General features: G+C 47.4%; 1 protein-coding gene across 2 annotated transcripts in view; it reads right to left on the reverse strand.

Moving 5' to 3' along the window:
* The window catches only part of LOC146855050 (NAD-dependent protein deacetylase sirtuin-3-like), a 353,106-nt gene that overhangs the window by 74,443 nt on the left and 264,685 nt on the right, over positions 1–13,978 (reverse strand). The window contains exons 3-4 of one of the 2 annotated variants that reach the window (XM_085650556.1): positions 12,822–13,013; positions 8,510–8,742 (exon numbers count right to left, since the gene is read on the reverse strand). In XM_085650556.1, coding sequence (XP_085506682.1) covers positions 8,510–8,742; positions 12,822–13,013 — 425 coding nt within the window. The remainder of the gene's footprint in view (positions 1–8,509; positions 8,743–12,821; positions 13,014–13,978) is intronic. The other variant, XM_085650557.1, reaches the window with a different exon arrangement.

The raw sequence follows: 13,978 nt of genomic DNA on the forward strand, positions 1-13,978 counted from the left end.
AACAACTACGGAGCATCTGCTCTTTGACAACCAGATTATACATGTCGCAATAACTGCGTTCCGGGCAAAATCCTGCCCAATCGTCTAGTGCCTCTTCACATTCACCCAAAAACTCGTCCCAAGCCTGGTGAGACAGCTTCCTACGGCTCCTGAATCTCAACCTTAACTCCTCCTCCTGGGGAACAGGTACCAGACTGGGGGAACTGGGACTTCCTACACTGAAATCTATCTCGCTGCCACCACTGGACTCACCCCTCCCTGGGGAGCCCAGAAAACTAAGACTGCGCGCAGGGGCTAGTCTACTCTCCAGCGCTGATTTCTCCCTGGTGAAGGCCCTCTCAGCCTCCTCTATCCTCTCCTGCGCTAAGACCCTCTCGGTCTCCAGCTTGTTCTCTTCTATAGTCAGCTGCGCCATCCCCCAGGCATGCTCTAACCTGAGCTTCTCCATGGCCAGCTGATGCTCCCTCTCTTCCCTCCTATCTACCCACTCCTCTGGGGACAGGGAAAGGGATGGGGTGCTGCTCCTGACACTGGACCCAGCAAGGGACTCCCTATCTATGGGGTCTTCACTCTCTACTGGCGTCCCTGTCAGGTAATCCTCCTCCTCTTCAGGTTCCTCAGGGCTCCCCTCAGACCCACCACCCTCTCGGCGTGCGGCCCGGGCCCTATCTTCCTCGCTGCGCTCTCGCTCCCACTCCTCCTTTTGCCATAGGATCAGGTTGTCCCTCAGTTTGGACTGGGTATCTGACTCACCCACCTCTATGTCCCTCTCCTCACAGAACCTTACCAACTCCAACCTACTGTATCTAAACAGACCACAGAAATTAAAAGCAGGCTCCATTTTGGCGGACGTTCCTGAGAAGAGTTTAACACAAGGAACCTGAGTGTCTGAGCTAGCACAGGAGTACATAATTCACAAAGGACACCTTTAGGAGAGGAAATAATGGAACTCAAAAACAATAATCCCTAAAATGTGATTTATCTAATGCAGAGTTTTGTGGTGTAGCCAGTCGCTGCTGCGGTACAGCGCAAACGCAAGTCCAAATCCCACCGCTGATCACCAATGTTAGACCTGGCGATTTCTGGTTGGCTAAGGCGTGCGCCAAAGCCAGGCAGAAACCACCACTCTAGTCAGGGCAAGGAAGTTACACGCCAAAGATAACCCCTGCTCACCCCCTTGGTAGCTTGGCACGAGCAGTCAGGCTTATCTCTGAGGCGATGTGTAAAGCGTTTGCGCGCGCACCCAGCAACAACACCCAAGGCCCACCACAAAGGAAACTCCACACAAGGTATTCTATAAAAATAACCTTTGTATTATACACAACACATTAGATAAAAACACACACTTTACAATGTGCCAACAGGCACGGGCAGAATTTACAAGGGATTATATGTACAGGGGACAGGGCCACATGGACCACTGTCAGGAATTAACACTTTTAGAACTTAGCACAAAAATATAAAATTACTGTAGCACAAAAATAACATGTATAGCACACAACCAGTACTTACTGGTATCAGGTAAGTACCACCTACGCAACCCTAACCACCTTAGGAGAATGTCACGCAGGGAACTAGAACCTCACTAGCACCACCTGTACTAGGAGAAAGCAAACAACCACCTAAGTATCACAATACCTGTAGGGGTAATAGGACGTTACACATGATGCATCACATTCAGAGGTGTAGGGAAGGAAAACACATGATGCATAAAACATTCAGAGGTGTAAAACAAGGCACATGATGCAGCAACACACATTCAGAGGTGCAGGTAGGGACAACAGCGCAAAACTCCACATGAGCCACCACCTGTGGCAGTCCCTGGGCCAACTGGCCTGGTAGGGGCTAGGACGCCCTGCGTTCAGTCAAGCTGCGCCCGCTGCGCAGACTAAAACGAAAATGGCCCCCCACCTAAACGTGGCAGCTGCCCACTAAGTGCTGGGCAGCTGGAAAACGAACTTCAGGCACTCTGCGTGCCTCTGGAGCCCTCTCTCGGCTCTGACCATTAAAAATGCCCTCTAGAGCCTTCGTGGCTCTGCACCTACAATGCCCCGTCGTTGGAGTCTCTCTGGACTCTGCACAATCTCTGCCGCTCGTTGGAGCCTTCACGGCTCTGAACAAACGATGCCCCACAACGTTGGAGCCTCACGGGGCTCGAGAAGCAATGTGACAACTGTTGGAGCCTCACGGGGCTCGTGAGCAATGTGACAACTGTTGGAGCCTCACGGGGCTCGTGAGCACGGCTCCCCGCACCCCCAGCACATGCGCGGAGTCCCCCAGCCCTCTAGACACTCACCGGCTGCTTGGGGGACTCCCGCGTCGTCTCCGCTCTGCTCTTTCTGGTGCCGGCGGACTCCGGGGCTGCTTCTCGACACGGAGGGGGCAGGCACCGACAATGTGCCTCGCGCCCCCCTCCGCTCCAGCTCCGGCCGTCCTCGTCACTCTCCTCAGTACCCCGGGGCGCAGGGTAGGCTCCTGCCTGCTCCGGGGGTTAAGCAGCCGCGACGCTTCGGTAGGAGGCGGGGTAGGCTCCCGCCCTCCTCTTCTCAGTTCCGGTTGTCCCGGAGGCCCGCCCTCAGCCCGCCTGACTTCCGGTCCGGGCTGCAGCGGTGATTCTCGTCCACAGCGGCAATGAGGGGTAGGCTCCCTCGTAACGAACACAACGGTGGGGTGGGCACCCGCCGACCTGGTCAAACACGGCAGAATCGCGGGGTGGGCACCCGCTATCAGAATCACAGCGCGCCTAGCGCTATAAAGCAAAACAGCGCTCCCAGCCCTATAAAGATGGCAAAGTCCAGGAAAACAGCGCGCACAGCACCATGAAGTCCAGAAAGCGCTCCCAGGCGCTATAAGCAACGTCCAGCCATCAAAAGTTCCTTCAGAGAGCAGGGCGGCAAAGGCTGGGCCCAGAGCCAGCTCACAGGGCCCTCCAGCAGGGAGGCAGTCCCCAGTGGCGGTCTCTCCTGGCGCCCAGCAGCAGCAGGCCCCCCCCTCAAGTGGATCCTGCAAGAGAACACCAACTGTAAGGGGACACAGCCCCTTTTTATACAGTACAAGGCTTTGTCTAAGGTGCAGGGAAGGGGCGAACCAGTTCCAACAGGTTCCTGAGCACTTTGTTTTGCTCAGCCCCTCTCCCTATTCACTGGCAGGGCTAGGGTCATTAGACGCACCACAGGGGCCGGCGCCAGCATTGTGTGGGGGAAGCCCTGTCCTATTCAGGACCCAGGTACACTCCTCCCCAGCCATCAACATGCTAACTCCCCATTCACCACTGGGTGACTCCTCCTGACTCTGGGGAATCCCTAGCCCGTCACATGACCTCCACCAGCCAATCGCCAGACAAGCCACACATTTCATACTGCACACTGAAGTGCCCACTTCTAGAAGTGGCACTTCCACACTAGGTACATGCACGCCGCACACATCAACGCGCAGCATTCACTCACACGAGTCCGCACATACCAAACACGGGCCTGCACACCCCACGCATCAGGAACTACCAGGACACATACATTCCCCCATGCATTCCTATGGGAGGGCAGGCCAACCTCACAACACGCACGCACTTTACCCTGGGACACAGCGGTAAAGTGCGCAGAAGTCCATAAAATCACTAAACCAAGTCACAATATTAAGCAAAAAGTTTCGGGGTGAACCGGCCAGAAGGGCCAAGTCCAACAGCTTCTTTCTGCAAACAGACCTGTAAATCTTGTTCTCCTCTTGCCACATTAGCTGTGCATTGAACGACTGAGGTCTAATTTCGGGCTCTGTCTTCTGAGGGAGCATGGTGTTTACTTTCTTTCTCAGACTTCAAAGTTAGAGGACTTATGTGACAATCTGGGTGAATTCTGGGGTTAGAGGAAAGGTTTTGTTTTTTCTAGCACACAACAACATTTAAATGAACTGTGAAAGTATTTCAAAATATATCAATTTGCAAAGCAGAAATGAAGCACTTTTTTGTTAATTCTGAACTATGTTGGAAATAAATACTTTAATATGATCAAAACAAATCAATACACTATGTGATGCCATTTCCACACATTGGGCCCGATTATGATGTCGGATGGACCGCCACCAACAGGCCGTGAGTGGCAGTCCATCTGACATCTGGATATGCGGTCCCATACATTACCATTCGGTCAGTCGGTTGGAAGCAGCAGGTGAAGGATAGACCAACAGCTCCGACAGGCTCATGGAGTCCGTCAGAGCATCGATCGGAGCGCAACACCCTACAATAGGGGCCGTGCCTGCAGAAGCACCACTGTAAGAATTAAGATGTACCTTATCCGTCTGCCTTTACATGGCGGTCCGACCACCATGTAAAGGTAGTTGGAATGGGAGTTTGGGGGCCCTCGTCACCTGTAGGCCTCCACCATGGGCCCAGGGTGGCACATGTGGTGTCCCACAAAGATTCATGCACCGTGTGCATGGCACAATATGGTGCCGGGCACACGGTGCATAGATGTTTGAAAACATACCCTTTACTATTGCGGCCTGTGTTGCGGCCCTTTTCCGGCCGGCAGCATAAGCCACAACAGTAAAGGGTATGTTTCCAACTGCTGTGCTGGCGGTCGCATTGTAATTTGGCGAGTGGGACCTCCAACTCCTTGTTGGGTGGTCCCATTCCTGCTACAATTCTACTCGGAACTCCTGTAGTCCATGCCACTCCTCTCTAACCCACTCTACTCTATGCAAATACACTCTACACCACTGCACTCTACAACACCATACTCTGCAACACTGCACTCTCAGTCACTGAACTCTCGGCCACTGAACTCTGCATTCTTTGCCACTGCAATCTGCAGTACTGCACTCTACACCATTCTACTCTGTACCACTCTACTCTGCATCACTCTACACCACTGCACTCTATGCCATTCTACTTTGCACCACTTTATGCCATTCTACTCTGAACCACTCTTGCCAGTGCACTCTATGCCACTCTACTTTGCACCACCTCACTCCACCACTGTACTCTACGCACCACTCTAATCTATGCCACTGCATTGTACGCTGTTAAATTCTATGCCGCTGCACTCTATGACACTATACTCTTTACACCAGCCTACTCTACCCCACTCCACTGAAAGTCACTACACTCTACTCTGCACCACTCTACGCCACTGTACTCTATGCCACTGCACTGTACTTTGCACCACTGTACTCAACACCACTGCACCCTAGAACACTCTTGATCACTCAACTCTATGTCACCCCTCACCACTGCACCCAATGACACTACTATCTGCAACACTACACTCTACACCACTGAACTCTACCCCACTCTACTCAGCACTACTGCATTCCATGCCAATGCACAAGCTGGAATATAATTTTCTGGGTACGGTCAGTGAATCCTGTCGTCATGGGTATCTCAGACATTTCTATGGCCACACTGCTTGCAAGCAAGGGCAGGTCATTGAAAAATGCCTTCTGTATGTAAGCATTTTAAGTAAAGTAGAAGCTCTAGAAGCGAATACCTCATTATTTAGCACATCGGTTTCTTGTGGAGCTTTGGGTCCCAGGGCAAGAGAAAAACACGCCCGCGGGAAAAATCACATAGTTAGGGCATTGATTAAAAGGCATTTAGTGTGCACATTCACAGTCGAAAAAGATTTTAAAAGGTATGTTAATTTATAAGAGCTCCAATGCAGGGAACTATAGTTATATGATCGGACGACACAGTTCCAGATTGATGTAACGATTTTAAAGTAAGAGTATTCCGGAAGACCGACTAGTTATGCACCCATTATAAGCAAATAGATTTTTAAGAAGAGCCAAACAGTGGTGATCAAGAGCCAATATAAGTAGGATAGTACCTATAAAACTCACAAGGAAGGTGATAAATCACAGTTGGCAACAGAATGGATCGTTAAGGCGGATAAATATTTAAAGCTGCATTTCGCAATACAAAATACCATCATTATAGCAAAGAAGGCATTGGGTGTTCACTGAAAGAGTGGCGGATCTAAATGATAGAAATGAAATAAAATGAAATGAAAAGGAAGGTTTATATAGCGCAACTGTCAATCCTGACGGAGCCTCCTGGCGCTGCAGAACGTCTGCAGAAGATCAAATATTCTGGCAAAAGAACTTGGATGTATTTATTATTGAGCCCATGTATTATGGTGGATAATTCTTCTTGCATCGTGGAAAAGACATCACTAAAGGACATACTGAACAGGCATGGTAAAGAGGGCTGTTATTCACTTGCCCACTAATCTGAGGCTTTTATTTCTATGCGGCATTACTCTCTGGGGCACTGATCCAATGATACAGAATTTTAGTAGGACACAATGTCCCTGTGAGGAAGGTTTCATACCAGCGCGGTATTCATGATCAATGGCGATACTGAAGAGAGGATACTGCTTGGGACTGAGCAAATGATCAATTCCCCTATTAGGCTCGCCTCCTACTCTGACAATTCCACCTATGACTGGGCAGCTTAGATCTTTAGACTGTTCAGTTAAGTTTTCATCTTCATCTGAGGCACGGTACAGAGCATTTTGCTCAGACTGCTCATCTTTTTCCGCCAGTGCCTTTGCCTTTAGCTCCATTCTCTGCTGGGCATTTCTGTGGCCCCTCTGCATTCTTCTTGGGGCAGGTGAAGGTGTTAACACTGTTTGCCCAGTCGTCTCTGAGGACTCTTTTCCCATGTCCGCTTTGTTTTGTTTACCACGCATTTTTCCAGACTTCTTCCCTTTTCTTTTGTTTTTTTTTTAGCGGACCAGCCAAAGTAGATGAACAGGAGAATGGAGTAAGAGGCCAATCAGCCGCGCACCAACCACTGAATAGCCGTGACTCTTTCCGAGCGCTCCACACTCACTCAGTGTCTGTGACGATGCCAATGCCAATATCAGCACCACCAGGAGGAACCAGGGGAGCAAACAGAACAGACTGGTCGCAGGTCAGAGAGCAAGAGGTTCAGACATAAGTTCAGACAGTTTAGGCCCAGCGTCTCATCGCCACACACCCGTAATCAATGGGCAAATCCGGTCCGCAGCAGTCCCGATCCCTGCCCCCGTGCGAACGCCTGCCTCAACCCGGCAAACAGCATGCAGCATGCAGCAGGCAGTGGAGAGCGGCGCACCTTGAGTGCTCACAAGTGCTGCGGGCGTCCCAAATCCTTGAGACGGACGTGCAGGGGCTCACACAGGAAACAGGAAACCTCCAAAACGCAGCGCTTGCCTCGTGAAGTTGATGTATCCATCTCCGATCTCCGTGTCTCCTGATCTGAGTGTCTGCCCCCTTTCCGGTTCCTCAGTACCTCGGTTCCTGCAAAGCGTGGAGAATTTAGATCGCCGCAAGTATTAGGCATCTAGACTCGGAGCCGTCGGAGCCTAGAGGAAAGACAGCCATTCTGGCACGTCCGTGGGTGGAGCTTCGGTGAACCAGGTGACCCTAGCGGCTACGTGTGTGGGTCACGTCAGCCGCATCACTAAGATAATTGTCAGAGAAAACCTCATGACTTTCGTCAAAGCTCCGGACCTGCCTAGACCTACTTGGCTGCATCAGATCTCCGTTGGAGATCTGACGCAGCCAAGTAGGTCTAGGCGGGTGCAGAGCTTTGATGAAAGTGTGACTATAAGCCAGACCCAGACCCCCCTGCCGGATACTCATGAGGTTTTCTTTGACACTTATCTGAGTACAAATCCATAGAGGACATTCTCCTCCTACATATATCGCACCTTAGCGAGTGTGTCACATACTTGGTCACATACAGTCTATTGACCTAGCTTTAACCACTTTTCACATATATAAGGTCCTGAAGAAAGCCAGATCACTATGAGGCCTGGCTGAAACATGTTGACCACAATGGATGGGGGAGACCATAGTCCTCTCCACGCACATCCACAGCCTTGTTTTTAAAACTGCCAAGGGCCCATCAATAAAATAAACCTTGTGGGTAGTGGGACCCCAGGACAATCTTTTAACTATTACTCTCACACTTTCACTGCACACACACTTACCAAATCCCGCTCCGCTGTCAACAGGCGTCGTAGCACACCCGGGGCACACTCGGTGCCACCAGGTGGGGCCCGATGATGAAGCATGCCACCAACGAGGTTGGTGGGCGAGGGCTTTCATAAGAACCCAATCTTGTTCCAACTTCAAAAACACACACCTTGAAGCTTCTAGTTTTGGGCTAGTTCCTTTTGATTATACATACTTGCTCAGGGGAAGTGAACTAGCTTTCCTATTCTTCTCTCTCTCCTTGACACTTAGACTAGTCACAATGTACCATGGTTGACATGTGAAAAACGACACTACTGTGTGTGTGACTTGAATTAGCATGCTCACTCACCCAAAGACATAGGGACAAGTCACTAAGTACCAGGTTGATGTGTGAGCAACGACACCACTGTGTGCTTGACTTGAATTAGCATGCTCACTCACCCAGAGACATAGGGACAATTCACAATGTACCAGGTTGACGTGTGCACAACTACACTACTGTGTGATCTAAGGCACGAACACTTAATACACTTGGAACAGAAAATATTCTTACTTCTTTCCAGGCCATCAATATTCTGTGTATACAGCCTCAACAAGCATCCCTTTTCATGCAGCATTCGGACAAAGTAATGGACAAAGTTCGGCTTGTACTTTCCAGGGTACAATTCCTTAGCCAATGCAAAGAATGGCCTTGGATTATGGGTAAAGTAATTGATATCGAAAATAGCTTCCGGGCATGGAATATTGTATTGCACTAAATTGTCATACAGTCCGGTACCAGGTGTCCTGCACATAAAAAAAAAAAAAAGAGCGGTTAATCCCATTTGCTTAACAAAGTGCACCTTGATCTTCCAACTATTAAACCAATTTGAAATGCACTCAAAGACAATATGCAGTACGACAAGGCAACTCATTTAGTTTAAACAATTGCAAAACGAATAGTGACAATAAATATTAAGTTAATGGTTTTATATTTTGGACACACTCAAGCACATTTCAGGCAATCTTTAATACAAACTGTAATGCACAGCATTTAACGACCACGATTACATCTAACATTAAAATAGTTTGCAAAACAGCACAGCAATAAAATTATTCACATGCTGCCCACCCATGCCAGAGAGATAAAATGAATCATCTGAGGTGAGACAGCTTGTTCTGTAAAAACTCGTGCAAGGATTCCAGTGTATAGACCCAGTAAAGAGGAGAGTAAAATATTGTGAGATTTGGAAGCACTATGCCTAAGAAGAATCATTCTTAGAATGGCATTTTAAGCAATTCATGTCTGGAGGATTTCTCACCTAGTACAAATTGGCTCTGTAAAATGTGGCGAAATGAGGACAAACCTATTCAATTCAACTACAATCTTGATACTGTGCTTTCGATTTTTATTTATAGCATCACGGTTTGTTTAGAGGGAGGTGGGAAGGCAACATAACAGATGAGTGGCCATGTTGGTGTGTACATAATCAATAGGGGGACTGAAGAGCTAATGTTTATAGAGGTCCTGTACCCGTGCTCCTCAGTGTACATATGTTGGTGTGTAAGCATACACCTGTCCTGGCCAGGACAAGTGTATGCTTCATAGACAAAACAGAATCAGTTTAACTAAACAAGCATTTGCAATGCAATAGGTCTCGCATTTTCGAAACTTTGACCTATTGGTATTGTAAATGACAATGTCTTATTATTGCAGGTTTTTTAACATACATAAAGGGCATTGTCATTTACAATTCCAATAGTTCAAAATCTCGCGATTGCGAGACCTATTGCATTGCAAATGCTTGTTGACCTCTGAGGTGGCCGGCATCAGCTAAAATGCCAGGGATCCCTCAATAAATGTTGTGGTGGCGGGGATTATCATGCGATGCAAGAGGGGGGCTAGGGATGGGGGATTAGAAGGGAAAGAAACCCAAGGAGTTAAGGAGTGAAGACAGGGTAGAGAAAGGCAGCAAAGAAGATGTAGGAGAGAGAGGAGGAGGAGAGAAGGTGGACTGGAAGGGAAGGATGGAGAATAGAATGTAAATGTAAATGTATGTGTTTTTGTAAAGCGCACTGCTGCCGAGGCGTCGTGGCGCTGTAGACCGCTGGGGAACCCGTCCTGGCTATCCCTGTGAGATGGTCCCTCCTGGGTATCTCCAAGGTGAAACCAGGCATCCCCAGCGAATGTGGGGAGCTGTTGTGGAGATGAGGCAAGTTAATGCCCAGAGTTGCCGAGTGTGATCCCTGGTTAGAGTGGGCACCGAGGCGAGAATTATCGAGTCCGCTGGCCCTGGTCCACGACCCTGCCGCGTCGGGAATTGAACCCTGGTCCCGGGCCGTCCTCTGCTTCCAGGTCTGCCGCCTCTAACCAGTGAGCCACACTACTCCAGAAGTGGAGAGAGGCAAGGAGAGAAGGGGGTTGGATAGGGTGGAATGTAGGACAGATCGGGACTGGGCAGAGAGGCAATGAGTAAGGGGAATGGAAGTAAGAAGGAAGGGTGGCAGAGCATAGAGAAGTGAATTCAGAGCTGGGGCGATCAAGTAGATTGGGGAGATTTATTTCATACAACGAAAGAGGGAGACAGTTGAGGCACAGAAAAGACTGAACACAAAGAGAAATGGATAAAGGAAATGAAAAAAGGTAGGGACAGAAAAAATACAAAGAAAGCGGAACAAAATGATAATTGACAGGAAGGGAAGATGTGAAATCACGAGAAATTAGAGAGGAGAAAATGAGAAGGGGAGAGAAAATAGATAAGTAAAAGGGAAAAGAAGTGAGAAACAGGGGGGGGGTAACAGGAGAGCATGAGATGTAGCGCAGAAGACAAGAATGAAACAAAGAAAGACGCCGAGTACAGAAGGAAGAGATAGGGGAAGAAGAGAGAGCTGAAACAGGGAAGAGAGGCTGAAAAGGTCACAAAATGAAAAAAGGAGGAAAGTGCTGCAAGAGATGTCAAAGTACAGCGAAATTAGACATGTTGAGGGAGAAACAGAAGAAGAGAGATGAATAAATTTGAAAATAAGAAAGAGACTAAAGGAAAAAATGAGGAAGTGTGAAAAGACGGATGTCGAAAAGGAAAGAAGGTTACATTCAGTAGAATGTGATAGAGAAATCTGAAAGTGGAGAAAAGTGCAGGATAATGATATAGGGATAAAAGGAAGAGAAACGAAGACAGAACTGGAAATGATGACAAGAAGATAATGTAGAAATTGACAAAAGGGAAAAGGCAAAAAAAAAGGAAAGAACGTCGAAAGACAAGAAAAGAGACGGGTCAAAGAAAAGAATAGGTGAAAGTGGAGATAGAAGGCTGAAAGGGATGAGGGGTGAGAGGGGCGAAGAAGACATGGGAACGTGAGGACTAAACGTATTAAAAGGTAGAGTCTATAAAATACATAGAAAGGGGTGAGTGTGTTGGAATGTAAAATGAAGATAAAGGCGAGGAGACAGGAGAAAGGGGTGGACAATACCAGTGAAAATAAGAGAAAGTGAAAGACGTGACTTGAGAGAAGTAGAGAAAGGGGAGAGGCAAGGCGAAGTTACGGGAAGAGAAGGGAGAGAAAGAACAGAATTCTGAGCATGAGATAGTGTGAAAGAGGAAGGGCATCGGAAGAGAAAGCAGACCGACGGTTAGAGAGCGAAAGAAAAAAGAAGGGAACAGCGAGCAATTGAAAAATGGTGAATTAAATACCCAGAATATTAAAAGGGCATAGACATAACGCAATCACAGACTTGGCGGGACAACAAGGGAGAAAGGGGTGCTTGGGTGAGGTAGACAGCGAACAACAAAGGGGCACCAAGGAGGGGAGATGGGGTTGAAGTGAAGGTGAGGAGAAAAAGGGGATTCACGTTTGCGGGGTGCTCAGCAACACACGGTAATCTCCGTCTGCAGGACATGGAGCTCTCTGTGAGGGCTGTGTTAGTTAACCAGCTGAAGCAGCGCACGTCGTGCCTGCACGTAGAGAAACTCGTTAAAGAAAATAGTGCTCACAGACTTAAAAACACGTACTGTGTAACAGTCGAAGTAAAGGTCCAGTCGCCATGGGAGGTGACAATTGAAGACAATGCGGTACTAAGGAGGGACAACAAGCCTACTAAGGAATCGGAAGCCAGCATTTACAAAAGACAAAGATGCAAGCCAATGAAAAATATGGTCAGGGAGGGGTTGGGCTTCTCCTCCGTACTCCAGGACAACAAGTCTCGCAGCGCATGCGCTCTGGATCGATCTAAATTTTTTTGGCATTTCCTTGGTCTTGCTGCTAAGCGTATTTTTAATTCGAATCACGTATTTAAGTGACTGCTGTTCTCTTTTTTTGCAAATCATGACAGTTTCAGATATTTGTAGTTCATCCATGTGCCTATTTAGAAATATAATCAGGCAAAGCCAAACTGCTCTTTCTTTCACTAAATAGGAGCCGGGTCTATTCAAGGTTTCAGCTTTTGCTAAACAATTTCAACGAGCATTTAAGTGTTTCATCCATCGTCATATCAGATGCAAAATAGGATACATCGTTTATTGAGTCAATTATAAATCACTTGTAAACCTGTCTCTTATTGTATTTATCAGCCTGGTGTTAAGACAGAATATCGGGAACAAAAATATAGTGGGACAAAATATCGTAGTGAGAATATCGGGGACAAAAATATTGTGAAGGTAAGTTTCTATAGGTAAGCAAAGTTCTAATATACATAACTCAACATATCTATACATTAATATGTATATCTTCAAGCTATGTAGATGAGGAGTCAAGAATAGTAAATCTATACCTATCTATTTGCAGATACCGTCTAGATATTTTTGTCCTCGATATATTTGACACTATATTCTGTCCCCAAAATATTTTTGTTTCTGATATTCGGTCAGTGATCCAATTTTCAGCCTTACCTGAAGTCTGGTATGCCACTAGCAGTACTGATTCCGGCTCCTACCATAACAATGATTTTCTTGCAAGTGCCATGCAGTATTAGATTCACAATGTCATTCAGGTTGGTACATATGCTTCGGGAAGTTGGCCGTTTTGGTTTGGCCGAGTTTTTTGCAGGGATAGCTGAACAACCTTTTGCCGATTGAGTTTTCCTGTGAAAACATGAGAAACAGATCAGACGATGGGTCACCTCAACGTTTCAGTGTCATAGTCAAAATCTGCACAGCTCACAATTTTGTTTTTTCATTTCTAAGTTTTTTTTTAACTCATGAGCAACACATTTGGTAGATGTGCGCCCCTGACATTTTAAAGAAACTTCAACATGCTTTTCAAAAAAGGAGAAGAGGATTCACATGCTCATGTCCTGCTCCCTTGGAGATGGGAGTTATTCACATAGATTTAGACCGCTAGTTGCTATCCATAGTTAGGGAAGGAAAGTCAGTTCAAAGCAACCAAGATGGCTGGGTATATTAAGTAGAAAAACAATTGCATGGTGGCTGGCATCTAAAGACCCGCTCCTCGCTCAAACGATGTAGGACGGAACATGTGTGAAATTAACCACCATGTGCAGACTTCTTCAGATTGGGTGCAAAAATGGCATGTCTGCGTTTGTGGGGAACAGTTTCCACTGCAACTGAGGCATTGATGACTGAAGTGATGGACAGGGCCAGCAGTAACATATACAATCGGGCATCGCAGACATCGATGGAGGTAAAGGATTGTTTGATGGCAGACAGGATCTGGGCAGCATGTTGGGTATGAACAGTGCCGAACTGCTGCACTGGCAAGATGACAGTGTAGCATTTGCATGATGCCAGCCCATAATTTTCAGGGTTGGGGAATCACTAAGTGATGGGACGAATAGATGGGATCACCATTTTTTTGTATCTGTCTTCAGGCAGCGGTGGTAGATCTGGAGTGGCATCACCTGCTTATGGTACAAACAGAACAACATCGTGCAACAGTTTCTAACACCAGGTGCTCAACTTTAATTGTATGACAATAGGCTCCTAAGCAGAAGACTATAGAACGTGGTTTGGTTGCTAGAGGGTTGCAATTTAATACAGTATCTTTTAGGATTTCTCATATTAGCATTTTGTCATTATAAAAAGTGCTG

The sequence above is a fragment of the Triturus cristatus genome, chromosome 4_1 (genome assembly GCF_964204655.1).
Source record: "Triturus cristatus chromosome 4_1, aTriCri1.1, whole genome shotgun sequence".
Taxonomy (NCBI): Eukaryota; Metazoa; Chordata; class Amphibia; order Caudata; family Salamandridae; genus Triturus; species Triturus cristatus.